The sequence below is a fragment of the Chiloscyllium plagiosum genome, unplaced genomic scaffold (genome assembly GCF_037043375.1).
Source record: "Chiloscyllium plagiosum isolate Xiang-an unplaced genomic scaffold, Cpla_swu_hap1 HiC_scaffold_11, whole genome shotgun sequence".
Classification (NCBI taxonomy): domain Eukaryota; kingdom Metazoa; phylum Chordata; class Chondrichthyes; order Orectolobiformes; family Hemiscylliidae; genus Chiloscyllium; species Chiloscyllium plagiosum.
In genome coordinates this window covers 72869723-72896165 of record NW_028270149.1, presented here as the reverse complement: position 1 = coordinate 72896165, position 26443 = coordinate 72869723, and the positions used below count along the sequence as shown (strand labels likewise).

Below are 26443 nucleotides of genomic sequence, written 5' to 3'. Positions count from 1 at the left end.
ATTCATTCATAACCCTTGACTAACCCGTCACTTACAATACACGGTTTCATCCATTCACTCATAAAACCATGGTTCTGTAGTATCCAAATTTAAACCATTATTGCATTCAGCATACAGAATAATACCATCCCCATCAAGTCTCTACGAAACATTATAATATTAATCAGAAGTACGTGTTAAATACCTTTTAAATGGGCTGTTATCCCTTTAAGAAACTAACTGACAAAAACAGGACTTGCATGAAATTGCATGGATGAATAAATCTCATTATGGCAAATAGTAAGTAAATCTCATCACAGCTGTGGTAATCAGTTTAGAATTTTTTTAAATGATTTCTAACTTATTTAGAGAAAAAAGCCTAGTATTTTTACTAACATTTACAAATTTAAAAGACAAAAGAACTAATAACTCTAAAAATCAAGCAGACACTCCATCAGAAGTACCAGCCATCAGTTGTCACATTTTTAACCCATCTCCTGTCTCCCACGACAGAAGCCTTTCAAACCTTTGTGTTCTATGGATGAAAAATGTAACACTATAGTAATGATATATAAGAACTGTCTTTCGGGATTCTGTTGCCAACTCAAACTTGTGCTGTGATTGCTGAATAAAGAGGCTATTGTCGCCACTCACTGATTTCAGTTTTTACTTGAACACAATCCCACGACAGTAAGTTAAGAAACTTCAAATAAACATTACGTTGTAGCAGTGCAGGAACTCCACACATGGTCTGACTGCCCGTGCCAGACTCCAGTGCAACAGCTGCCCCTTTCTGCTCCTAGTCTCCAGTCTGTTCCTACCAGTGCTCAGCTGCTCCAAGGTAAGTTCCAGGGCTGCCTCCCCTGCACTGGTCTCTGTTATGCAGCTGCTTCCCACATGCTGCTCCGGGACCTGCTGCCCGCACCTGTTGCTGCTCTGGGACCTGCCTCAGGTGCTAAGAGGAGAGAAGAAGAAATAAAAAGGGCAAAAGAAAGAAAAAGTACAGGTGGAGCAAAGGAGCTCTGGCAGAAGCATTCTGCTCTTCTGCCATCTACATGAATAGTTCCCAGTGTAAAATGTAATAAGTTGTACTCTTTTGTGCTAATTTCCAGTGTGTTATGCTTTCCTAAAGAAGGTAGCAATATTGCTGTAATCCTTTTGCCCATTTGGGTACTTTTCTTATACAAGTCAGAACAGTGATGCGAAGCCATCAGGACTAAACTTTGCTCAAAAAGAAACCTGACAAATATCTTTACTCCCCATGATTCTAAGTAATTATGGCTGTTGTGCATCCACTGTGAGCCATGCTGAGATTAACTAATTTTTGCAGAAGTTGGACCCTGAGGGGCATGGATAGGATAAATAGACAAAGTCTTTTCCCTGGGATTGGGGAGTTCAGAACTAGAGGGCATAGGTTTAGGGTGAGAGGGGAAAGATATCAAAGAGACCGAAGGAGCAACTTTTTCACGCAGAGGGTGGTACTTGTGTGGAATGTGCTGCCAGAGGAAGTGGTGGAGGCTGGTACAATTGCAACATTTAAAAGGCATTTGGATGGGTATATGAATAGGAAGGGTTTGGAGGGATATGGGCCGGGTGCTGGCAGGTGGGACTAGATTGGGTTGGGATATCAGGTCGGCGTGGACAGGTTGGACCGAAGGTTCTGTTTCCATGCTATACATCTCTATGACTCTTTATGGTAAAGGCTATATTGAGGACCATTTCACTGGATGCTAATCCACAAGTTTGACTAAAATTCAAGTTCCAAATTTGAAGGAAATTATGTTTTATATTTTGTTCCATGTTGAAGAGTGGAAGACAGTGAATACTGTGTGACTCACTCTGATATTCTAGCACCTGGCAAACTTGACATGGCACAGTTGCTTGTTTGTCTTCTGTTCAGGATTCTGCAGATTAGTGGCAGCTCAAGATTCGTGATTTGTATCCTCTCCTTGAGTTACCATAAAGAAACTTCTGGTGAACTGATATTTGAAATCTAACAGTGCTCAAAAAACTAAATTGCTCAAGATGTCCAGATCTGTACCTTTGCTAAGTTCTGTTTGAGTCAATGGCTCTGTACATTACAAAGGGGAGGGGCTGTAGAATCAGACTAGCTTGGGATGTGTTGTCTCAATTCTGTAACAATCTCCTTCAGAGATATTTTGGACCCACTCCTCCCCCTTCTACTGTGGGGTTATTGAAGAAAGTTTAAGTTTTTAATGTCATATTATACACTATTACTGTGTGAAAGCAGACTAAAATACCAGCTTGAATCAGGTTCTTATTTTAATAACTATTACTGCCTTCCATTGTTGAGGCACTGGTTTTCCTTGACATCCTTTAGACACAGCACATGGAATTGTGCAGCAGTGTGGTCATGAGTTACAGCTAGTGAGGATGAAGCTGAATGAACTCTTGCAACCTTGCAATTTATGTACCACGCAACAGACTCCCCTCTGAGTTCATTACTACATGGTAAAATTGATATTCAATAATTGTAACATTTGTCTGAATTGTATTTGATTATTTTGTCTGCTGCTTCTCTGGACTTTGATTCAGAAGACCATTCTATTCGATGACCCTGTTAAACTTTCTATGAGCTGCGCAAATCAATGCCAGCCTATGCTGCAATTAGTCACATTGTTGTTTTTGTTAGTTTTCCAGGGAACAAAAAAAGTTCTCTTTTCTATTTGTGAATCTAACTATGCTTAAATTATATTTATATTTAAATCTGTTCCCTATCAGTAAGTTGCTTTTGCAGTGGACGTTCTGATAAAATGACTGCAATGGTCTCTATTTGTGCTGGTGAATTGAATTGTTTATTCTAATCTGTTACTTAATCAGAATAAGTCATTTTAATCAAAAACACCAGAGTAAAGGCTTGGTGAGTAGACCCACTCTCATTCTTGCTTTAACCCTTCCAATGATTGTGATCAATTCAACACTAGAGACTGGACTGGGTTATTAATCAATATAAAAAACGAATGAATGTTAGTATTCTGCTGAGTTGTAGAGGGACTTCACTGTAGGTTTAAAGAAGGGAACAAACCCACGCTACTGAGGCATGCTTACTTATGCTTGGCTGAGATTTTGTTCTGTGATTTGTTGTCATGGAGAAAAGGAGAGGTATCAACTGCATTTTGCAATTGAATTCACTTGCATCACCAATGTATTCAATGTGGTGCAGAATAATAAAGTCTAGTACATATGTGTAGCTACTGGCTGGGTATGTCTCAATTCTTTAATGTTGAGATTGATTTGTGTGATTTTTTGCAGTGTTTTTCTATTGAGCTAGTTGTCATGGTGACAGTTGCTGAAAACGAGTTTCAACTGGATTAATTTTGCTAGAAGATGATCTGTGGGGAAGGAGTTAACAATAGTAGAATTGTTTTCTGTCTCTTTAAGCATCTATCAATATGTTTACTTTTAATCTTCAGAAAAAGAACATTTTTTTTATATCCTTCAATCAACACCTGCTGTGGAAGAATGGTGAAACCAGTTTTGGCTGCTTAATGTACATGGTATTTTTCATTCTCTTCACAGCATGAAAGATTTCAGGTCTTAAATAGGTGTATGATTTGGCCATCTGCTACACTGGCTTATAAATCTTTCAGCAGACATTTGCTGCAGTTCTTGAAATCATAAAATTATAGATCGTGTTAACAAGGTAAAAACAATGACTGCAGATGCTGAAAACCAGATTCTGGAGTAGAGTGGTGCCGGAAAAGCACAGCAGTTCAGGCAGCATTCGTAGAGCAGGAAAATCGGCGTTTCGGGCAAAAGCCCTTCATCAGGAATACCTGAAATGTCGATTTTCCTGCTCCTCGGATGCTGCCTGAACTACTGTGCTTTTCCAGCACCACTCTACTCCAGGATCTGTGTTAACACCTCAATCTTAGCTAAATCAGTTTGTTGATGCCAAAAAAACTTGGAGTGGTAGATTTTAAGTTTTGCATAAATTTCTTCGAGCAATAAAGCTGTACTGTATACATACCTTGAAAAAAATCATAAAATTTTGTCTGTTTTTCAATTTAAATGATTTGTCAGTGATACCATATTGCATAATTTAAATAATAGTTTCTCTAATGTATACTGAATTGGAATCCATAGTGCTTTGAGAGAACATTAGTAGGATGTTTATCCTGTTTGGGGCAGTATTGAATACAGCAGGTCACTTGTAAAATGTCACTGCAAACCAAGAATTGAATGACATTCAGTAAAGTGGTTTAAAAAGAACATTGCGTCAGAACAAGGAGTAACTTCTGGAAGTATATACAGAATGTTTCATATAGCTTGTATTGCTTCAGTGATCATTGTACTTGTTTTTAGGGGTAAGCGTAATTTTATTTTTACTTTGTCAGAACTTAAGTTTTAAATTGGTACTACAAGAACTAGTTTTTGAAAAAAAGTCAACGTGAAGGAAGGAACGTGGCCTTTTTAAAGTAGCCTATATTATCTATTTGCAATGAACTTATCTCATTTCTGTATTTGACATCACTTTTATATATATGCATTAATGGTTGGTGAATAAAATGGGCAGCTGTTAATTTTGAAACTGGCTTGAGGTGATATTGGTCTTTTGAGATTATGTTTAATACCGTGGGATGTAAGCAATGTAAAATCTATTTCTCATCATCATCCATAGATGCACACAATCACCTATTTCTGAGTCTTTTTTTTCCTCTCTGTTTGGGTTTTCTCTGTGTGTCAGTTTTTCTCATTTAATGCATTATGCACTTTTCCTCCAGTTTTGGCTTTAGAATATTTGTCATCCTAGAACGTCGGCTGAACTTATTTAATTATCATGTACTTGATCGTTGTGTGGATGTCAAGCTATTTTATTACTAAAAAGTTGTTTTGATATTTTAGAAATTCTTGGTGAGAACAGAACAAGTAACTAAGTTGGATTCTGCCTGCAGTATTTCTGAATCGCAGTCACTTAATTTTTGTGTGAACATCTCAAAGAAGAGGCAGATCAATCTTCCCACCACATTACAGTCCATAACCCAATAGGAGGAAAATGTGACACACTTAATGGAAATCACCCCTCTGAGCCATCTACAGACCACATTTGCATGCATTTAAGTTAATTTATTTGTCATGCCTTGTGGAGCAGTGTGCTTGAAATCAATCCTGCTATTTCCAGAGTTGGTACAAAAGTTAAAGATTTTAAAAAATAGCAAAGATTCCCTAAGATACTAGATTTTCAGATCCAATTGACAGAACACACGAACCAAGTTACTGTACTAAACAAAAATTATTTATTATGAATAATTAGAACTAGGCAGGAAATTGAAGCACAAGTCCTCAAGGGTCATAATCTCCGGATTACTGCCCGAGCCACGTGCCAATTGGCATAGGGACAAGAAAATTAGGCAAGTAAACACGTGGCTAAGGGATTGGTGTGGGAAAGAGGGATTCCACTTCATGGGGCATTGGCATCAGTTTTGGAACAGGGGGGATCTGTACCGTTGGGACGGTCTCCACCTGAACCGATCAGGTACCAATGTTCTAGCGAAGAGGATAAATAGGGTGGTCAGTAGGACTTTAAACTTCTGAGTTGGGGGGAAGGGAAAGTGAAAGCGACAGGGAGTATGGAGGTAAATGGCAAGATAAGCAGCAGGATAGCATGTTTCCAGGCGGATTTAAAATTGAGGCAGACTGAGAATGCAGTAAAAAGCAAGGATAACTTAGGACATATGACTTCCAACATCTCTAATGATAAGGAAGTTAGCATTAAGGCACTTTACCTGAATGCTCGTAGCATACATAACAAAGCCGATGAACTAATGGCACAGATAATAGTGAATGATTATGATGTAGTAGGCATCACAGAGACTTGGTTACAGGGGGGTCAGGACTGGCAGTTAAACCTCCATGGTTTTTCAATTTATCGAAAAGACAGAGAGGTGGGCAGAGGGGTTGGGGTTGCCTTGTTAGTTAAGAACAAAATTAAATCTATGGTATTGAATGACATAGCGCGGATGATGTGGAGTCTGTGTGGGTGGAATTGAGGAACCACAAAGGCAAAAAAAACATAATTGGAGTTGTGTATAGACCTCCTAACAGTGGTCAGGACCAGGGACGCAACATGTACCGGGAAATAGAGAAGGCATGTCAGAAAGGCAAGGTTACATTGATCATGGGAGACTTCAATATGCAGGTGGACTGGGTAAATAATGTTGCTAGTGGATCTAAAGAAAGGGAATTCATGGAATGCTTACAGGATGGCTTTTTGGAACAGCTTGTCATGGAGCCCACAAGAGAGCAGGCTATTCTGGACCTAGTGCTTTGCAATGAACCAGATTCTATAAAAGATCTTAAAGTAAGGGAACCCTTAGGAAGTAGCGACCATAATATGATAGAGTTCAGTCTGGAGTTTGAAAGGGAGAAGGCAAAATCGGATGTAATGGTGTTACAGTTGAATAAAGGTAATTATGAGGGCATGAGAGAGGAACTAACTAAAATAGACTGGAAGCAGAGGCTAACCGGGAAGACAGTAGAGCAAAAATGGCAGGAGTTTGTAGGTATAATTGAGGACACTGTACAGAGGTTCATTCCCAAGAAAAGAAAGATTAACCGGGGAGGGATTAGACAACCTTGGCTGACAAAGGAAGTCAGGAAATGTATTAAAGAAAAAGAGAGATCCTATAAAGTGGCTAAGAACAGTGGGAAATCAGAAGATTGGGAAGGATACAAAAGCAAACAGAGGATAACAAAGAGTGTAATAAGAAAGGAGAGGATCAAATATGAAGGTAGGCTAGCCAGTAATATTAGAAATAATAGTAAAAGTTTCTTTCAGTACATAAGAAACAAACGACAGGCAAAAGTAGACATTGGGCCACTTCAAACTGATGCAGGAAGCCTAGTGATGGGAGATAAGGAAATAGCAGGAGAACTTAACAAGTACTTTGCATCAGTCTTCACAGTGGAAGACATGAGTAATATCCCAAAAATTAAAGGGTGTCACGGGGCTGAGTTGAGTATGGTTGCCATTATGAAAGAGATAGTGCTAGAAAAGTTAAAAAGTCTTAAAATTGATAAATCTCCTGGCCCCGATGGGATACACCCTAGAGTTCTGAGAGAGGTGGCTGAGGAAATAGCAGAGGCATTGGTTGAGATCTTTCAAGAGTCACTGGAGTCAGGAAAGGTCCCGGATGATTGGAAGATGGCTGTTGTAACCCCCTTGTTCAAGAAAGGATCAAGGCAAAAGATGGAAAATTATAGGCCAATCAGCTTAACCTCGGTTGTTGTTAAAATTCTAGAATCCATCATTAAGGATGAGGTTTCTAAATTCCTGGAAGAGCAGAGTCTGATTAGAACAAGTCAACATGGATTTAGTAAAGGGAGGTCATGCCTGACAAACCTGTTGGAATTTTTTGAAGAGGTAACAAGTAGGTTAGACCAGGGAAACCCAGTGGATGTGGTCTATCTAGACTTTCAAAAGGCCTTTGATAAGGTGCCACACGGGAGGCTGCTGAGCAAGGTGAGGGCCCATGGTGTTCGAGGTGAGCTGCTGGGATGGATTGAGGATTGGCTGTCTAACAGAAGGCAGAGAGTTGGGATAAAAGGTTCTTTTTCAGAATGGCAGCCGGTGACGAGCGGTGTCCCGCAGGGTTCGGTGCTGGGGCCACAGCTGTTCGCATTATATATTAATGATTTGGATGAGGGAACCGGGGGCATTCTAGCGAAGTTTGCCGATGATACGAAGTTAGGTGGACAGGCAGGTAGTACTGAGGAAGTGGGGAGGCTACAGAAGGATCTCGATAGGTTGGGAGAGTGGTCCAGGAAATGGCTGATGGAATTTAACATGAGCAAGTGCGAGGTCTTGCACTTTGGCAAAAAGAATAAAAGCATAGACTACTTTCTAAATGGTGAGAAAATTAATAAAGCCAAAGCACAAAGGGATCTGGAAGTGCTAGTCGAGGATTCTCTAAAGGTAAACATGCAGGTTGAGTCCGTGATTAAGAAAGCGAATGCAATGTTGTCTCTTATCTCAAGAGGGTTGGAAAATAAAAGCAGAGATGTACTACTAAGACTTTATAAAGCTCTGGTTAGGCCCCATTTGGAGTACTGTGTCCAGTTTTGGTCCCCACACCTCAGGAAGGACATACTGGCACTGGAACGTGTCCAGCGGAGATTCACACGGATGATCCCTGGAATGACAGGTCTAACATATGAGGAACGGCTGAGGATACTGGGATTGTATTCGTTGGAGTTTAGAAGATTAAGGGGAGACTTAATAGATACGTACAAAATAATACATGGCTTGGAAAAGGTGGATGCTAGGAAATTGTTTCCGTTAGACGAGGAGACTAGGACCCGTGGACACAGCCTTAGAATTAGAGGGGGTCATTTCAGAACAGAAATGCGGAGACATTTCTTCAGCCAGAGAGTGGTGGGCCTGTGGAATTCATTGCCACGGAGTGCAGTGGAAGCCGGGACGCTAAATGTCTTCAAGACCGAGATTGATAGATTCTTGTTGTCTAGAGGAATTAAGGGCTACGGGGAGAACGCTGGTAAGTGGAGCTGAAATGCGCATCAGCCATGATTGAATGGCGGAGTGGACTCGATGGGCCGAATGGCCTTACTTTCACTCCTATGTCTTATGGTCTTATAGAACCTGGCTACAGGTAAAACAATTGTAAACCATTGGCATAAAACTCCACTAATTAAAACTTTGATCCCCTTCTAACCTCTCCATTGCACATGCACACAAGTTTAAAAAAAAGTGTCGTGGTTGGAGGGAAAGCAGTTCAGTGGTTCTTTATTACAGAAGTTACTGAGTCAATTCTCATGATTCTTCAGCCCGTCAGAATGCTGCTTCTCAGGCATCCTTCTCTGGATGCCTCCACTGGTTTGCAAGAGACACATGGTGGCTGGTTTGTTTACAAAAGGTCATTGACTCATCACTTAAAGCTTGCAGCAAAGTTAAAGAAAGATAAACTGGTTTTCTTCAGGTTTGAAGAGACTTTTACTGCTGATAACAGGGAGAGTCCTGAGCTTGTTGAGATTGAAAGATTTCTCTATTTTGTTTGTAGCCCCAAGTTGCTCAGCAATCTAAGAACCAGTTGCAGTTATGGACTTGCTGAAGGCCTTTATAATTGGAAACTGATTAATTTACAAGGCAGTCAGTTACTTGTACCAACCAAAGCTCTATCTGTACGCAGTGTCTAAGTTCCAGTTCATCTATCATGACACATTTGCATTGATCGAACAAGCGGTTGTGTAAAAACGCTTACAATGATTGCTAGGTTCCTGCTTTAAAATATAAGGCAATTGTACAGCAGTCCTTGGTTTTAAAGAGTTTTTCTTTCAGTCCACAATTAAACATACAGCAAAAGAATAAAGTCTTTACACATTAGATGTGGACATTACTGAATTTTCCTTTGAGAATATGGTAGTGGGTGAGGCAATTTCAGAGTAAATCACATTGCTGCCGGTTTATGGCTCCTATCAGTCGGATTGGATCAGGATAGCGGATTTCCTTTCGTCCCTAAAGGGTGAGTGACCCAAATTGGATTTTGCATCAATCCAGAATTTTAAGGCTGTTTACTCATCTGAGCTTTCTGTTTCAAAAAAATTTAGTTGCTGAATTTAAATGTCATAATATGGTTTGAATTCATGTCTTTAAATCATTAGGTGAGTTGTCTGGATTACTATTCCTGAACATAACCACTATAGCACTATTCCCCTAAAGTATGCAGCGCTGTGTCCTATATATGTGATAGATATTAGTTTATGCCAAAAGAACATGTATAATGAAAATGTAACTTTTGCCATCTTTTTGTTATAGAATGTGAATATGAAATATTCTTGTATGTTGATGTGTGTGTAATATAACAATGTCAATAGAGAAGAAAATGTATAATGAAAAAGTTGAAAATTGATATTGTTTTTAAGTGTTGGGATATGCTGATTTTCAGGTTATATTGGTGCAAGTCAATCCTGGAGAGACGTTCACAATCCGAACAGAAGATGGTCACATTCAGTGTATTCAAGGTATGTATGTCATGAAGATATTTTAAAAAAAAACTTGGTTTTAACATAGTTAAAATTCTATTGTTATATCCCACAGAGACAGCAGCTTGCATAAAGCAATTAGTTTCCCAGCGACTGGCAGAACCAAAGAACAGGGTTTCTCGTTCCATGACTATTAACATAGTAAACAAATTAAAATCAAAATGGACCAAACATTAGGCAGCAAGTGCACCAAACTGAAGAAAAAGTACTTTGACATCATCTAAAAATGCAGGCACTGTGTGCCACACTTCTGGCAGACATGTAGCTTGCAGGAAGAATCTAAAAGTGTAAATAACTCTCAGATCCCAGAAAGCTCTTTTCTCCCTCTGATGCTAATTTGAAACTGTCAGTGTTTTTTTAAAAAATCTGTCCAGGTTTTCCAGAGTTGATTTTCACTAGTTGGCCCACTTGGTGAGAGAAAATGATTTGTATGAACATAATACCCATTTTCAGAATGTTTTATTCACCTCAAGTTAAAGGAGACGTTTTATCTCCTAACAGTCTCATGAAGTGTAACTTCATGCCATGATGTGAAAAAATGATGGGAACCCTGATGGAAAGCAACTTTTCTTTGAAAAAAAAAGCTAACTATCTGAAGAAATGCTGTTAAACCATTTCTCTCTGTCTGTCTCTTCTTCCCCCCCCCCCCCCCCCCACACCTCTCTCCCTCCCTCTCCCCCTCCCCGCCCCCCCCCCCCCCCCTCAATGTTTCATTAGCGTTCCTGATAGAACATGTAATCAAAAGGTTTGAGAAGTGAATCTTTGACTGCATATCTGAAACAGTGAAAATATAATCACCTGATCAAGACGATTTGGAGTACGAATTGGATGAGGGATACTTTTTGAAAACACAATTTTTCTGCTGTCAGCTAAATCTCATTTCTTGTCTTTTTGTGACAAAATTACAACTGTGTTGTACTTCATTGTTCATTTTTGTAAGGGGAGATTTTAATTTTTGTTTGGTATGTTGCTATTTGATTTGTGGTACATCATGAAGGTGGGGTGTGACATTATTTAAAAAAAGCAATGGGCATCATACCAGTAAAGTAATCCATCATCATCAGTTCAGCAGAAGATACACAACCAAATTAGTTGAATTTTTGAATGAGTTTTTGGAGAGCGAGTCTGCTTTTTGTCCCCAACACATCATCATATGCAGCAGCTTGTGAAATGATTCCAGAAATGAACTAGGTCCAGTTCTGTCACCTCAAAGACCAGCAATAGCAGTCTCCTTCACTGGCTTGAGATGAGCATAGTTTTGCCGTTGGTGAGTTCAAATACCCAAGATCCTCTAGATTAGGTTGGGATATCTGGTCAGCATGGACAAATTGGACTGAAGGGTCTGTGTCCAGGCTGTGTAAACAGAATGAGAAGCAAACATTTGCAGAGTTAACACCAAGATGTCTTTGGAAAGTTCAAAAGTGTTCTTGAACTTGCCTTTTTTATTTGCTAATTTTAATTCCTTTTTCTTTCAGTTTTGAAAGTTATGGTGCTTTGAGCAGCAGCCTGTGCTTTGAATTTTACCAGTGAGTTAGTAGACAATTTAGTCTGAGAGAATCAGCACAACATAGATAAAATGATCTTACCCTCACTTAACCTGTATCCGTACATATTTAGCCGATGAAAAACAATCCGGATTAGGCCTTACTATTGAATAATATGTAGAATAGGTCAGCCTTATCACGGTTGGAATTTTTTTTTGTTTTTCATTCGTTCAATTTTTGTTATTGTAGGTCCCGCTCATGTTCCCATGATGTCACCAAATGGCTCAATGCCTCCAATTTATGTGCCTCCTGGTTATGTCTCACAGGTACTGTACATTCGCTGCATTTTAGGGTGCAATATCTAATGATTGCTAATTTAAGTTCTCTGCAACAGGATTTAAGTTTAAGGTTGAAATAGTTTAAGATCAGATATGCTTTGCACATATTTATGTTGTTTATATGCAAAAATGTAAGGCCTTGACATTGAAAGGGCAATTTAAACTTTGAGTGAAGCCCTGATCCAAAAATGTGTTCCCTGCTGATGCATTGTCTTGACATTTGCAGAAAGCCCTAGTTAGAGGACTCCTTTGAAGCAAAATTGCATTTTGCAAAATAAAACTGAGATGTATAAAGTGACATCCATCCATGGTTCCAATACAGATGTAACAAATATTTTCAAATTATTTGTCAGGAATGGATATATTCCATTTGAATTTCCTTGGTTTAGATCACATACCTTTTACTTTTCTGACAGTGAACAGTTAGTTTCAGAGAGCACTTGAGATATTGATTTCTCTAAATGAATAAGAAAAATGCAAAGAAGTAATATTTGAAGTGGAAAATACTTGAAAAATAATAGTCTCCACAGTTTTCTTTCTTTGTATTTAGGCCAATATTACATACTATGGTATGAAAGCAGAATGATGACGCTTGAGTTTAACTGATTCTGAAAAAGAAAATACATGGCCATTCTTTACATTTCAATTGCATTTATGCAGGTCATTCTACAATAACTCAACAGTTGCATTCCTCTGCAATCTTGCTTTATAGAAAATTGCGCTGTAGTAGATCACTATACCCATTCAGCAGTAAGTTCACGTTACCCAAACAGTGTCCACAATTTGCATTGTCAAAACATACTTTATACCGGAACAACCTGTAGGATGACTTTTGGTGACTTGTTCTTTAGAGGTGATGGAATTCAGACGGAATGATTCGATTAGATTCCCTACAGTATGGAAACAGGCCCATCGGCCCAACAAGTCAACACCAACCCTCTGAAGAGTAAACTACCAAGACCTATTTCCCTCTGACTAATGCACCTAACACTGTGGGCAATTTAGCATGGCCAGTTCACCTGACCTTCCCATCTTCAGATTGGGGGAGGAAACAGGAGCACTCAGAGGAAATCCGCACAGACAATGGGGGAATGTGCAAACTCCACACAGACAGTTGCCAGAGGCTGGAATTGAGCCCGGGTCCCTGGCTCTGTGAGGTAGCAGTGCTAACCACTGAGCTACTGTGCTGCACCTGGCTATAGAAAAATTGAACAAATAAATTAAGACACTGTTGTAGTAGGTTTTGAAGAATCTTTAAAAGAGATCTTTATCCCTGTATGGCGAAGGTCTTACAGAGAAGAGTGCAAAGCAATAGACTTGAAATCCTGATTTGTCTTGATCTGATGGTATCCTTTCTCAACCAGAGCAAGCAACAATTTCCATGCCTCACTAACCTGCACATATTGTGTGAACAAGTGCTACATTTTGGGAAAGCAAATCTTAGCAGGACTTACAGACTTAATGGTAAGGTCCTAAGGAGTGTTGCTGAACAAAGAGACCTTGGATTGCAGGCTCATAGCTCCTTGAAAGTGGAGTCGCAGGTAGATAGGATAGTGAAGAAGGCGTTTGACATGCTTTCTTTTACTGGTCAGAGTAATGAGTGCAGGAGTTGGGAGGTCATGTTGTGGCTGTACAGGACATTGTTAGGCCACTTTTTGCAATATTGCATTCAATTCCCAAAGGAAAGATGTTGTGAAACTTGAAAGGGTTCAGAAAAGATTTACAAGGATGTTGCCAGGGTCGGAGGATTTGAGCTATACAGAGAGGCTGAACAGGTTGGGACTGTTTTCCCTGGAGCGTCGGAGGCTGAGGGGTGACCTTATAAAGGTTTACAAAATTATGAGGGGCATGGATAGGGTAAATAGGCAAAGTATTTTCCCTGGGGTCGGGGAGTCCAGAACTAGAGGGCATAGGTTTAGGGTGAGAGGGGAAAGATATAAAAGACACCTACGGGGCAACTTTTTCACACAGAGGGTGGTACGTGTGTGGAATGTGCTGCCAGAGGAAGTGGTGGAGGCTGGTACAATTGCAACATTTAAAAGACATTTGGATGGGTATATGAATAGGAAGGGTTTGGAGGGATATGGGCCGGGTGCTGGCAGGTGGGACGAGGTTGGGTTGGGATATCTGGTTGCATGGACAGGTTGGACTGAAGGGTCTGTTTCCATGCTGTACATCTCTATGACTGTATAAATCTCTTAAGAGTTTGGCAAAAGTCTCTGAAATAAAGTCTTGGGTCTTTCCCAGCATTTCTCTTAATTTTACTAATTTTCAGATTTCACTAATTCTGGAACTGGCAATTGATTCTTCTCGCTGGGATGGATTAATTGACTATGCATTATTTTAGTTTTGAGGTGAAACTTTCCCATTTAAAGCACGCCAGTATTCTTTTACTCTGACTCGATAGATCAGGTTGGTTTGAATGTGCCAAGGTTTCTCTCTAATTTGTAATTTTTAAGTTCAATGTTGGTTCAACTGTCTTAATGAACATTTTAGTTCAGAAGGAAAGTTATCTTCACCTAAATTATGCCTTTACCGAAATAATAGCAGTGCCGGTTTGTGACAGATTTTATTGAATGAGATCTGTTCTTTTCAGCCTACATTTTAGACTGGAAAGGTGCAGTGAGAAAGTTGTATGTATCTCTTTATCTTGCCTTGTTTACCCAGGAAGCACAAGTGGAAAGTCAATGCAGGAAAATAAAGGCTACTCAGTATCCATAGGAAAACTGCAAGAATATTTTAAGGAGGTCAAGGGTGTTGGATTATTTGTGCAAGTTGGTCAGGGAGCTGTTGACAATGTTGATTTCAGCCTTCCATTTTTGCACGGAAGACAGGTTGATGAGCTCTGGAGGGATTAATAGGAACAGTGTTGGGAGCGGGGTGGGGTGGGGGGATGGGTGGCTGGGACTACAGACCTCAGAGACGGAGCTTCAAGGAAACAGCCCTGAAAGCAAGCATCAAGTGTTAAGGAAGTCAAAAAAGATTAATCTTATTTTTAAAATAACCTATGCCTGTCACAGCATGTTACACGTATCTTTAATCTTTATATTCTTTGATCATAGTTTTTTTCTTCATCTACGTCTGACGTTATGTGCACAATTTTCTTAGGTTTGTGATGCTCCCAATTACAAAATTAGTCCCCATGCTTGTAAATTGCCAAATTCCCCTTTCCACACAAGCTCATCTTCACAATACGACTACAAATCCCCCCATCTCCCACTTGCTCGACTTAGACTTCGTGCCTGACAGACTATACCTTAAGTCCAACCCCTTGGAGATTTGAGGGCTCTAGATTGATATCTGTGCATAAGCACAGTGCTGCTGCTCAAACCCAAATAGGAGACTGAGTAGTCAACGCACAAGACGTGGAATAGGAAGCCCATCAATTCAAGGTAAAATTCATGTATAAAATAAGTATTTTGAGAGGTTGAGCTCTTGTTGCCTCCCACTCACTATTTGAAGAAGTAAAGCCCTAAACTCTGTTTTCAAGAAATGTTTTCACTGAAATAATAACTTGCAATTATATGTCCGCTTTCAGAATCACAGGCTGGCAAAAGCACTTTACATCAATTGATCACATTCCTTTTGAATAGGTGACCTTATTGCTCTGTTGGAAATACCAACCAGTGGTCACAAAATGACATCCCACAAGCACAAGATTATAATGTTCAGATAATCTGTTTTGTTGATGTTGTTTGGGTGATACATATTAGTCATTAAACAAGGATAATTCCCTTTATTCTTCAAAATATTACCAATACATCAATTGTATTCATCTGAAGGGACAGATGAGGCCTTAGTTTAACAACAGCTTTGCTGTGAACTGAACTTTGAGCTGAGTTCTGGAGTGTAACTCGAAATTGCATCCATTTGATTCAAAAGCAAGATTGCTATCAATTAAGCAGCAGTTAAATGTTATTTGAGCTAAAAAAAAAATACAGTTAGAAGAGCTGATCTGGTAATCAGTTGTAATCATAAAAAAACTTGTGTTATCTTGTCACTTAAGACCAAGAACTGATGGGTTTTGTGGGTTTGGTTTAATGCAGAGCAGTATTCTTTCTGTTCATTTTGCCATTTGCTGCAGAGTCCAGTTTGGCAGTTAATGCATTTTTTTTTCCCTTGTGCTACACAGTACACTCAGGCCTGAATTATTTACTTCCCATTAGTCATTGACTAAAATGCAAATAATTCCATTTACAAAGTACCTTTTAACTTTTGAAATGTCTGAGTGCTTCACTTTGGACTGTTATTGCAAAGCAGTTAAATGTGATATTTAATTAAAAGAACAACACTGCAAGGTGGACCACTGTTCATGTGCAAAGTCATTATTAGTCTTGCTTTTAAATTTGTATTTAGCAACAAATTATTTTGTCTTAAAAACAAATGTAAAAGTCACCCCTAAGAGTTCTAAATAAATTTTAAAGGAATGATCTGAGGGAGAAAATGAAATTATAAGGCCCTCTGACCTTTTCTTTTATCAAAATAATTAACTTTAAAAAACTCTTCTTTTTAGGTATTTGCCAATTGACTGCATGGAACACTTTTTTAAAAAAATATGAAACCATTTGAACTACATTTAGGAGTCACAATATGTTTTACTTATAATTAACAAACCAAAATACTTTTGTCTCAGTGGATCAGAGAAAACCATTGTATATTTGATTTAACTGGACCTGTAATTATTGCAATGCTTATACTTAAAATCAGAAATATTTTACTTGAAGATGCTGTAGATGGTGCCAATTGTCATCAAGATCTGTGACATTGTGTATGCAACTGCACATGCACAGGTGAATCATGTTGGTTATATTTAATTGCAGGGTCAATCTTCTGCTTGGATACACAAATTCTATTGAAATTAGTGATGAGAGAAGACAGAATTATTTCCCCTCGTAACATTTTTAATTTTAAGGTTAATTGCTCACTTTCACATATGAGTCAAAAGACTACTGCGTTTAAGTCAACTTCTGGGACTTGAACTCATAGATCATCAAATCTGTATAGTAGAGAATGCTGCACTGGCTGGGGTTTCCTGTCTTTCTGGTAAGGTATTAAAAAGAATTTTGACATACGAATGTGAAGGATTCCATGACACACACTTAAAAGAAAACTGGTGTCCTCTTTCCATGATTACAAATGAACTGGTCACTGATCATTTACAGTGTTTGTGGAAACCTTGCTAAATGCTCTCTTGATTCTTTGTCAACAGATATTTTCTAAAGAAGGAAGTTCACTGGGATGAGAACAGAAATAAGTTGTTTTTCAAGTGGCTGAAAAAAAGTTATTTTATCCTTCTATTGAAATATTAGGTACAATGGTCCCCAAAGAGAAAGCAAATGCAATTGTGGAAACATCCAGAAATCTGATGTAATCAAAAGAAATTTAACTCACTTGGATGTTCTGGCACACTATCTTTTGTCCTAGATCATAATTCACAGCTGTTGATCAGCTGCAGTTTGAGTTGTTTCTCATTTGTCTGGTTTTTAGTCCAATTGTATTTTTAAACAGCTTTTCTAAATACTGTGGGCTACATTCTTGCCATTGCCCTTACATTATAACACTGTTGAAAATGGTCCTTTAGGACCTGATCCCAAAATTATATCCTTCTCCACCATTAATGTATACTGCAGGGAGAGCTTTGCAGTATTCTTAGAATAACTGGCAATGTACCAACTCCCTCCAGATTCCTTTGGATGGCTGGTAAAATTCCACGCAGAGTTGCAATGATGAAATTGCCTACAGAGCAGTTACCATCTGCTTACCTTACTGACATCCATGCTTTGATGCGGAGGTATCGGTGTTGGACTGGGGTGGTCAAAGTTAAAAATCATACAACACCACAATATAACACACAACACTAGCTACCTGACGAAGGTGCAGCGCTCCAAAAGCTTGTACTTGCCAATAAACCTGATGAACTATAACCTGGTGTTGTATGATTTTTTAAAAAACTTTTACCCATGCTTTGAGTAGTGTGCTGCTGAACTTTTGATTTCATAAGATGATCGACTTGTGATTAACCATTAGCAATTGTCTCAAAATTTACAATATAATTTGGCTGTTTTACTTGTATTAGATACGCAGTTTAAGGAATCTTAAGTATTTCGGTTGTGATGATTCTGCAATCTTATCAGTTTGCCACAATGGTGGTAATCTTGCCTCTGAGTTATGGGTTTAAACTCCGTTCCAGAACATGGTGAAAAGCGGGGCATAGCATTTTGTCAGCAATAAAGTTCAGTGTTTTAATTGGCATTTTCTGTCATGCAGCACCTTCAGGTTCATTGGCCACTTGTTATTTTGCTTGGACAAATTCATTCCTGCATTTTTTAAAAATGTATTGAGCTATAGGTGTTACTGGTGAGGCCAACGTTTAATGTTCATCCCTATTTGTCCGTGATGGTGAGCAAACCTCTTCAACCACTGCAGTGTGTGTGGTGCAGGTCCTAACATCACTATTCTGTGAGACAGGGAGAGGCAGTTACAACATTGCCCACAGTTCAAAAGTGAAACATGCCGATGCAGCATGAGGAAGTGGAAACTGTAATTTAATATATTTTATATAATTTGTCCAAAAAGCATTAATAATAGGAATTACTAATGTTAATGCTGTTTATCTCCTTTACCATTAAACTGCAGTAATAAGTTACATCAGTCCAACACTGGTTGCAGCAGGGTAACAAGTGCAATGAATGTAACACAGATATTCAGATCAGAGTTTGAAATCCTATTTCTAACTCTGGTCAGGTTTAACAAGTACCCACAACTTCTGATGACCTCTACTGGGGCCTCCTTTTATGAAGAGGAGAAAGTGAGGGCTGCAGATGCTGGCAATCAGAGCTGAAAATATGTTGCTGGAAAAGCGCAGCAGGTCAGGCAGCATCCAAGGAACAGGAGAATCGACGTTTCGGGCATGAGCCCTTCTTCAGGCTTATGCCCGAAACGTCGATTCTCCTGTTCCTTGGATGCTGCCTGACCTGCGCTTTTCCAGCAACACATTTTCACCTCCTTTTATGAACCTGTCCAAGAATCCTTGATTCCAGTAGCGAAGAAGATCTTTGTAGAAACAACATCCCATTTGCAGCAGTCATTATGTCATGCTCTGTGGCTTAATTGTCCAGTGGCACATCCAGCCACATTGATAGCAGGTGTAGGGTTTTGATAGCTATCGGGAGATGAGTTGGGATGCTGGTCAGTGGTGAGTTGGGATGCTTAGTTTAACTGTTGCTCAGGGGTTTGTGTAGCTGTTTGATTCTAGAATTTCTTTAGTAACTATGTATAACTAAGTTAGCATCCAGGGTTGTTTTTTGTGAAGAGTTACAAAACCAGGAGAATTTCCATTTTGGAGATTTCACTTTCCTGAGCTATTCCCATTGAATCCACTGCATTGAGAATCCTGCATGCTCGCTGAGGTGCAACTCCAGCCTGGGTTGCTTCAAAACCTAGCAGGGTTTTGGAATATCTGCGCCTGTATTGCAAGGTAGATACTAATCAATCAAGATCAAATGTTTCCTGACTGGTGGAACACAACTGAGAGATTCTGTGAGCTGACATGCAATATCTGTTGTGATAATTGCAAACTGCTGGTCTGGGCTTCTACCCAACACTTTTGCTATGTTCCAGGTGCAAAGGGATTTTACAGGAAATGGGAAATACTGAAGTCTCTGTTTTCTTTACCATATGTAAATAAAATTCCCATTTGTATCATGCAGAATAAATGTATTCACAGTTGCAGCCAGAGTGTGGTTAAGTATTTAGTAAGAGGCATCTAGCTAGGGGGTTGGAAGCAATAGACTGTGAAGGAGCAGAGGTATATGAAAGTGGAATGACAGGCATCTTCTGGAGGAGATTCAAGAAACAGATTGGAGTTTCACTATTCAGTTAGTCTCATAAATATACCCATGGATAATCAGTCTCATTTTGTTCTGGGAGTACAATCCCAAATCCATTTGTTTAATTGGAGAACCACTGATTAATTTTGAATGTGATTATTTTCAGCAAAAAAGAAACAAGTGCAGGATGAGCAGAGGATATTCTTTTCGCCTCATGGAATGGAAACCAAGTTTTGTTTACAGGTCTAGGGGTTGAAGCACTGAGGGTTTATGATAGTTGAGATGCTGAAGCACTGTGTCAGTGCTATGCTGAAGCACTGTGTCAGGGACGACAGAAATCATAATGGTATTCTGAAACTTGATAGTATGTTATATAATTTGACCTTAGATGTACAAAATTTCCATTTGTTGGGAGTGAGAAAAATTTAGATGCTTTCTTGTACGAATGAAATATGAAGCAAAGAAAATTTCACAAAGTCTATAAAATTGCAAGTGCATGAATTGCAGCAGACCTATGTTGTATCTGTAAATGGCTGAAGGAGTCTGCACATCACTACTTCTGCATTGGACATCTGATCTCATATCATCTGATGTGGCTCGATGTCACATTTTGCTTTTCTAGTGTTTCTGCGAAGTGCTTCAGGTGTTTTATTATGTTAAAGGCATTAAGAGTACAAGTTGTTGCTTAATTCTCCACTTGGCAAACCTAGTCTCCTGCAAGTTTTATTTAAGTGGTTAATGCCACTGCAGTTGAAATTCTTGAGGAAAAATATTTACTACTGAGAGAGAAATTGTCTTTTCATTTTATGCAGCTGAAGCATAATATACTGCCACATTGGTAATGCTGAATCAGGTTTGATTGGTCAAAATGAAATCATTTGATCTGCAGGCAACTACGTATTACAATTCTGTTGTACAATATGTTAATGAACTGTTGCTGTGGCACCATGCCATATTTAAGTTTTGGTTTTAAGTTTTGCCAGTCAGACCTGTGTGAGCTGTCAAAAATGTGCTGGAATGTTAGTATTCTAATGATTTGGCAGATTGGTAATAGCAAATTGTTATTTACGTTCTGAATTGTAATTTCACCATTAGTCAAAGAAATCTAAAATGCATAGCATGTTTTTAAATACAAAATCATCCAATAGTGGTAATTACTATTTGCTTCATTGCAGTCTTAAACTTTCAAAAAGGTGATGTCATGAGGGTATTCTTCAGATAGCAGAAGTAATTTGGTTAACTAACAGTGCGATACAACAATTAAGAAAAGGTCTATAACATAATTAAGAAGATTTGCTGTCAAGTAAAGGAAGGCCTAGATAGGGGAATGAAGTTTCCAATCGCCCGAAAAGAAATGTGCGATTAAAAAATAAAAATATTTAAATACAAGAGAAACTGTTGAGTGATCAGATAACAGAAGAGATTACAGAAAATAATGGAAATTAGCAAAATAAAAATAGCATAAATGAAAGAGAAATGTGAAAAAGAAATATGCAATTGATAGCTGGGATAAAGAGGCAATGTTGGTTGTTATTATAAACTCAGGGTTTCCCTGGATTAGTTTAATATTAAAGCAACTTCAGAATTATATCCCCAAATAAGAGACATAAGCTATAATCTGAAATTGATTTTTAAATTCATTTTTAAAGAAGAAAACAATTTGTTTTTCAGGTTATAGAAGAAAATGGTGTTCGAAGAGTTGTTGTGTTGCCGCACTCAACAGAATTCCACCCTAGTAATCATCCCTCAATGCATCCCCCTCCACCTCATGTGCCGCACTACATGCACCATCACCCTGCTTTAATACCACACCCTCATCAGGTTTACGCTCCAGTAACAGGAACAGGGGACATCCCTCCACAGTTCATTCCTCAACACCCTCCACCACCCCACGTTTATGCAGATCAAGGTAGGTACACAAGCAGAGATATATCAGTAAAATATTCCTTATTAAATTTCAACTCTGTATGGCAAAGAATTGGGAAAATCTACTAACTAGTGTAGCTTGCTAAACCGTGGCAAAAACATGAGAGGATGTGGTAAGGAATGGGCAGATGATCCTGATTGTTATAAATTTGAAGTTTAGCCTGTTTGTCTTCCCTCAAGCCTTTGCCACTGACTTGCAATTTTGAAGTAAAGTTAACCAGTTGTAAGTGTTAACTATTGGCTGACTGTTGATTGTCCAGCCTAATAGAATATTTCTAAAATATGTATTTTAGATAGATGTTCCACAGAGCTGTGCCACACAGATTTTGGGCGTATCTACTAAATGACATGGCTTGGTATGTTGGTATTTGAAATTTGGTGCAGGGATGGGGTGATAAGTTTGAAGAAAGAGCTAACAGTAAGTAAAACATTGGAAACCAAGTAGAAAATCTTTCATCATAACCAACAGAGGAGCAGCAGAGCTAAGGAAATCAAAAGTATTAATTTAGTCTATTCAGTTTTGTTGGTAGTATTCAGCTTGACTTAATAAGGACTTGAGATTAGTGCAAATTTCAGTCAAGAGAAAATGAGCAAAGTGGTTACATTTAAAAATTGCATTATAAAAGTATTTTTAATATAAAAACAGAATTTAACATTAATCCTGAATTAAATACACATTTACTGAATCTAGACAAGTTACCAATTAGTTAGCTGTTTCGTTATCAACTGATTTAATTAAAATGTAGTGTTGGCATTACGGTATTTGGAAGAGACAAACTGTTGTTCTGAAAAGTGCTGCTTGGAATAAGAGGAGAAGCAGTTGGAAATTAAACGCTTCAAATCAGTTGAGTTGAATGTTTTTTTTCTGTCCTGAATGTCCTGTGTTAGAAAAAGCATTTTTAAAAATAACATAGTAATTTTATTTTGTCTACTCCCTGCATATGCTTCTGACTTTTGTGTCCTCTTAGGAAAAAGTGTAGTGTTTTTTTCATGTAAATTTCTTAACTTTGCAAACAAGAGACCTTGGAGAAGGCTCCAATCTGTTCTGCCATTCAATAACAACTCTACTTTCCTGCCTACTCCCGATACCTTTTGACTTCATTCTTGGTCAATGATCTGTCTAATTCATTCTTAAAAATATTCAAGGACACTTTTTCATCAGTCTCTGGGAAAGAGAATTCCCCAGACACTCAACCTTTGAGAATAAACATTTCTCCTCATCTCCATTTTAAATGAATCAACACTTCCATTTAAAGAGTATTCCCCAGTCTAACCTCTCTCACAAGGGGAAACATATTTTCAACATCCTCACTATCAAATTCTCACAGGCCATTCTACATTTCAATATGTCTGCCCATATTCTTCTAAAATATAGTGGATAAAGGACCAACCTCTGCAATCTTTCCTCATAAGATAAGCCTATCACCCCAGGAATCTGTGGAGTACTCATGCAATGGTGTTCTTCCTTAAATAAGGAGACAAAACTGTACTCATTACTCATCAAATGTGATCTCACCAATACTATATGCAACAGTAACCGAGGATTCCTATGTTTATATTGCATTCCCCTCAACCAACATTCCAATTTCCTTCCTAATTGCTAACTGGGTCTACATACTGATATCTTGTGATTCCTGTACCGAACTTGCTGATTCCTCCACTGCAGAGTTCTGTAGTCTCTGTCCATTTATGTTATATAATGCTTCCACATTCTTCCTGCATTCTATTCCATCTTGCCAATTTCAAAATGACTAACTTTTGACTACACTGCTTCTTGTTCGCTAACAAATTTTTTATCCATATGAATGTTATCCTCTACCCCATGAGCTCTTCTCTAATGTGGCACCCTCTCATCATTTGTAAATGTTAGATTCTGGCATTCACAGTGGTCAGTGAGCTCTAATTAATTCAACCATCAATAAACCACAACAGAAAATGCAGATTCAAAGCAGTATGTTTTGTTGTTATTTTGAGGCCACTTTACATACAGTTTATCAGTAAGTTTGCTTAATAGCCATTTCCAGCAACTAAATTACAGTTTAGTTTAGGTTTTGACTACTTGTTAATCTTCAGTTCTTGAAGTTTACACTTAGCTCATTTAGGAGAAAGTGAGGTCTGCAGATGCTGGAGATCAGAGCTGGAAATGTGTTGCTGGAAAAGCGCAGCAGGTCAGGCAGCATCCAGGGAACAGGAGAATCGACGTTTTGGGCATAAGCCTGAAGAAGGGCTTATGGCCGAAACGTCGATTCTTCTGTTCCCTGGATGCTGCCTGACCTGTTGCGCTTTTCCAGCAACACATTTCCAGCACTTACCTCATTTAAACTAAGTCAGTCCAAAAGATCACACTTGAACTCACAGTTTGTCCATTCCAACAATGTTTACTTTATCTTGTGTAGACACAATTTGTTAAATATACAAAGTAAGAGCAGTCATTGTTTTAGACTAAACAATCTATTCATATGTTTTCAGTTGGACTAAAACCTATAGATTCCATTGATAAACACTGAAATAAACAGTATTGAGTGAAAGTTGGCAGATGGAGTTTAATTCAGATAAATGCGAGGTGCTGCATTTTGGGAAAGCAAATCTTAGCAGGACTTATACACTTAATGGTAAAGTCCTAGGGAATATTGCTGAACAAAGAGACCTTGGAGTGCAGGTTCATAGCTCCTTGAAAGTGGAGTCGCAGGTAGATAGGATAGTGAAGAAGGCGTTTGGTATGCTTTCCTTTATTGGCCAGGGTATTGAGTACAGGAGTTGAGGTCATATTGCGGCTGTACAGGACATTGGTCAGGCCACTGTTGGAATATTGCGTGCAGTTCTGGTCTCCTTCCTATCGGAAAGATGTTGTGAAACTTGAAAGGGTTCAGAAAAGATTTACAAGAATGTTGCCAGGGTTGGAGGATTTGAACTACAGGGAGAAGCTGAACAGGCTGGGGCTGTTTTCCCTGGAGTGTCGGAGGCTGAGGGGTGACCTTATAGAGGTTTACAAAATTATGAGGGGCATGGATAGGATAAATAGACAAGTCTTTTCCCTGGGGTCGGGGAGTCCAGAACTAGAGGGCATAGGTTTAGGGTGAGAGGGGAAAGATATAAAAGAGACCTAAGGGGCAACGTTTTCACGCAGAGGGTGATACGTGTATGGAATGAGCTGCCAGAGGATGTGGTGGAGGCTGGTACAATTGCAACATTTAAGAGGCATTTGGATGGGTATATGAATAGGAAGGGTTTGGAGGGATATGGGCCTGGCAGCAGGTGGGACTAGATTGGGTTACGATATCTGGTCGGCATGGACGGGTTGGACCGAAGGGTCTGTTTACATGCTGTACATCTCTATGACTCTGACTCTATAATAACTATGTGCAGCTTTTAGACATTTTTCAATTCAACATTACACAATACTTCATCTGCCCTTAAACATTGTAGTCAATTCCTGTATGGGCTAATCAATGAGGTGTGGTGGAATTAGCTTATCGAGCAATGGATACAACTACTCATTTAGCCTCTTCTGTTATTAGAGCTGGAAGTAGTCCAAATTGGGAAAATAAGGAAGCAAATAAAATAGTTAAGCATGGATTTCTGCGCGGATTGCTACTTTAGTCTAATAACAACAAAGAATGAAAACATGAAGTTGTTTCACAACATTCATTACTGTTTATATTTTACGTAGAATCACGCTCACCACATGGAAGGTCAAATTTCACCCACAGAGACGAAAGGACTCTTAAAGTGCATGAACGTTTGCAAAAAAGACTTAAAGAGAGACAAGTGGGGGGACAAAAAGATAAACCTAATAGCCCCCCTTCTTCTCCACATAAAAGTCACTCTGTTTCACCTACAAATGTACAAAATGGATATGGAAAGGGACAAGCTGGTTGTGGTACAGGGACTGCAACAGGACCAGTAAAACTGAAGCCATCTGGGAAAGCACGAAGCAGCCCACCAGTTGATGCAGAAGCTGGAGGTAAGAACTTGTACTATGATGGTTATTTTCACAGCCAAATGGCTTCAGAAAATGGTATGTTAACAATGTTCTCATTGTACAAGATGCTTACTATGCTGTGGTATCTCCAGAGGCTTAAACACTTCAGTTTACAGTGAGCCATTCTAAGATGATACTTAAGAATCGTCCAAAAATGTAAAAATGGGGTTATGTTGCAGACTGTCCTTAACAGTAAAACATTTTATAATTATGATAGTTCTAAACCAGTCCAAAAAAAACTATTAATGGTCATTTGGAACGTAAACTGAATATACCCACAAATATTGTTCTTCTGTGACTGTATATATAATTGGTGAGAGAACTTTAAACTGTTTTGAATGTTTAAATTGAAACTTTTATTTCAATTCTCAACCTATGAAAGTTGAAGCTGCATGTTCACTGGGACAATTATTTGGCAGCAATAAACTTAGCTAGTGATTTTGTGTGCCATTCGCTCAGGACGAGGTATATTTCTACAGTTGCTTGCTTTGTACATCAGGATGGACAATGTTCAATCACAAGACATCCCTTGAAAAAATCTTGCTAAGAGGAAGGATATCTGCACAGCCACCTCCCTGCTTTTACAAATTGACAGTTTCTGTTGGGCTTCACTCCCATTAACCTTTTGTCAAGGATAAAATGCTCTTTTAGAGGAAGCTCTTTATCTTTTTTTTGGATTATTCAAATTTGAATCTTATTAAAAGCTGTTCTTGGTTGTAATTCTGATTCATAAGGTTTTCTGAGGATGAGGGAACTAAATTGGACTTGACTCGTGATTTTTTTTCTTTGAAAAGTCTTCAGGGGTGTAGGTGAAGCATGGTTTTCCTTGGCAGAGGTCCCAGTGAGCCACTGCCTTGCATCACTTCATTCAATTCCTTAACTCTT

General features: G+C 38.8%; 1 protein-coding gene across 5 annotated transcripts in view; it reads left to right on the top strand.

The window, feature by feature from the left end:
* LOC122557122 (fibronectin type-III domain-containing protein 3A-like) overlaps positions 1-26443 on the top strand; it is a 153702-nt gene that overhangs the window by 71440 nt on the left and 55819 nt on the right. For 3 of the 5 annotated variants that reach the window (XM_043704456.2, XM_043704458.2, XM_043704457.2), the window contains 4 exons: positions 9903-9978; positions 11733-11809; positions 21322-21559; positions 25247-25540. In XM_043704456.2, the coding sequence (XP_043560391.1) occupies positions 9903-9978; positions 11733-11809; positions 21322-21559; positions 25247-25540 (685 nt within the window). The remainder of the gene's footprint in view (positions 1-9902; positions 9979-11732; positions 11810-21321; positions 21560-25246; positions 25541-26443) is intronic. The other 2 variants (XM_043704459.2, XM_087992165.1) reach the window with 1 other exon arrangement.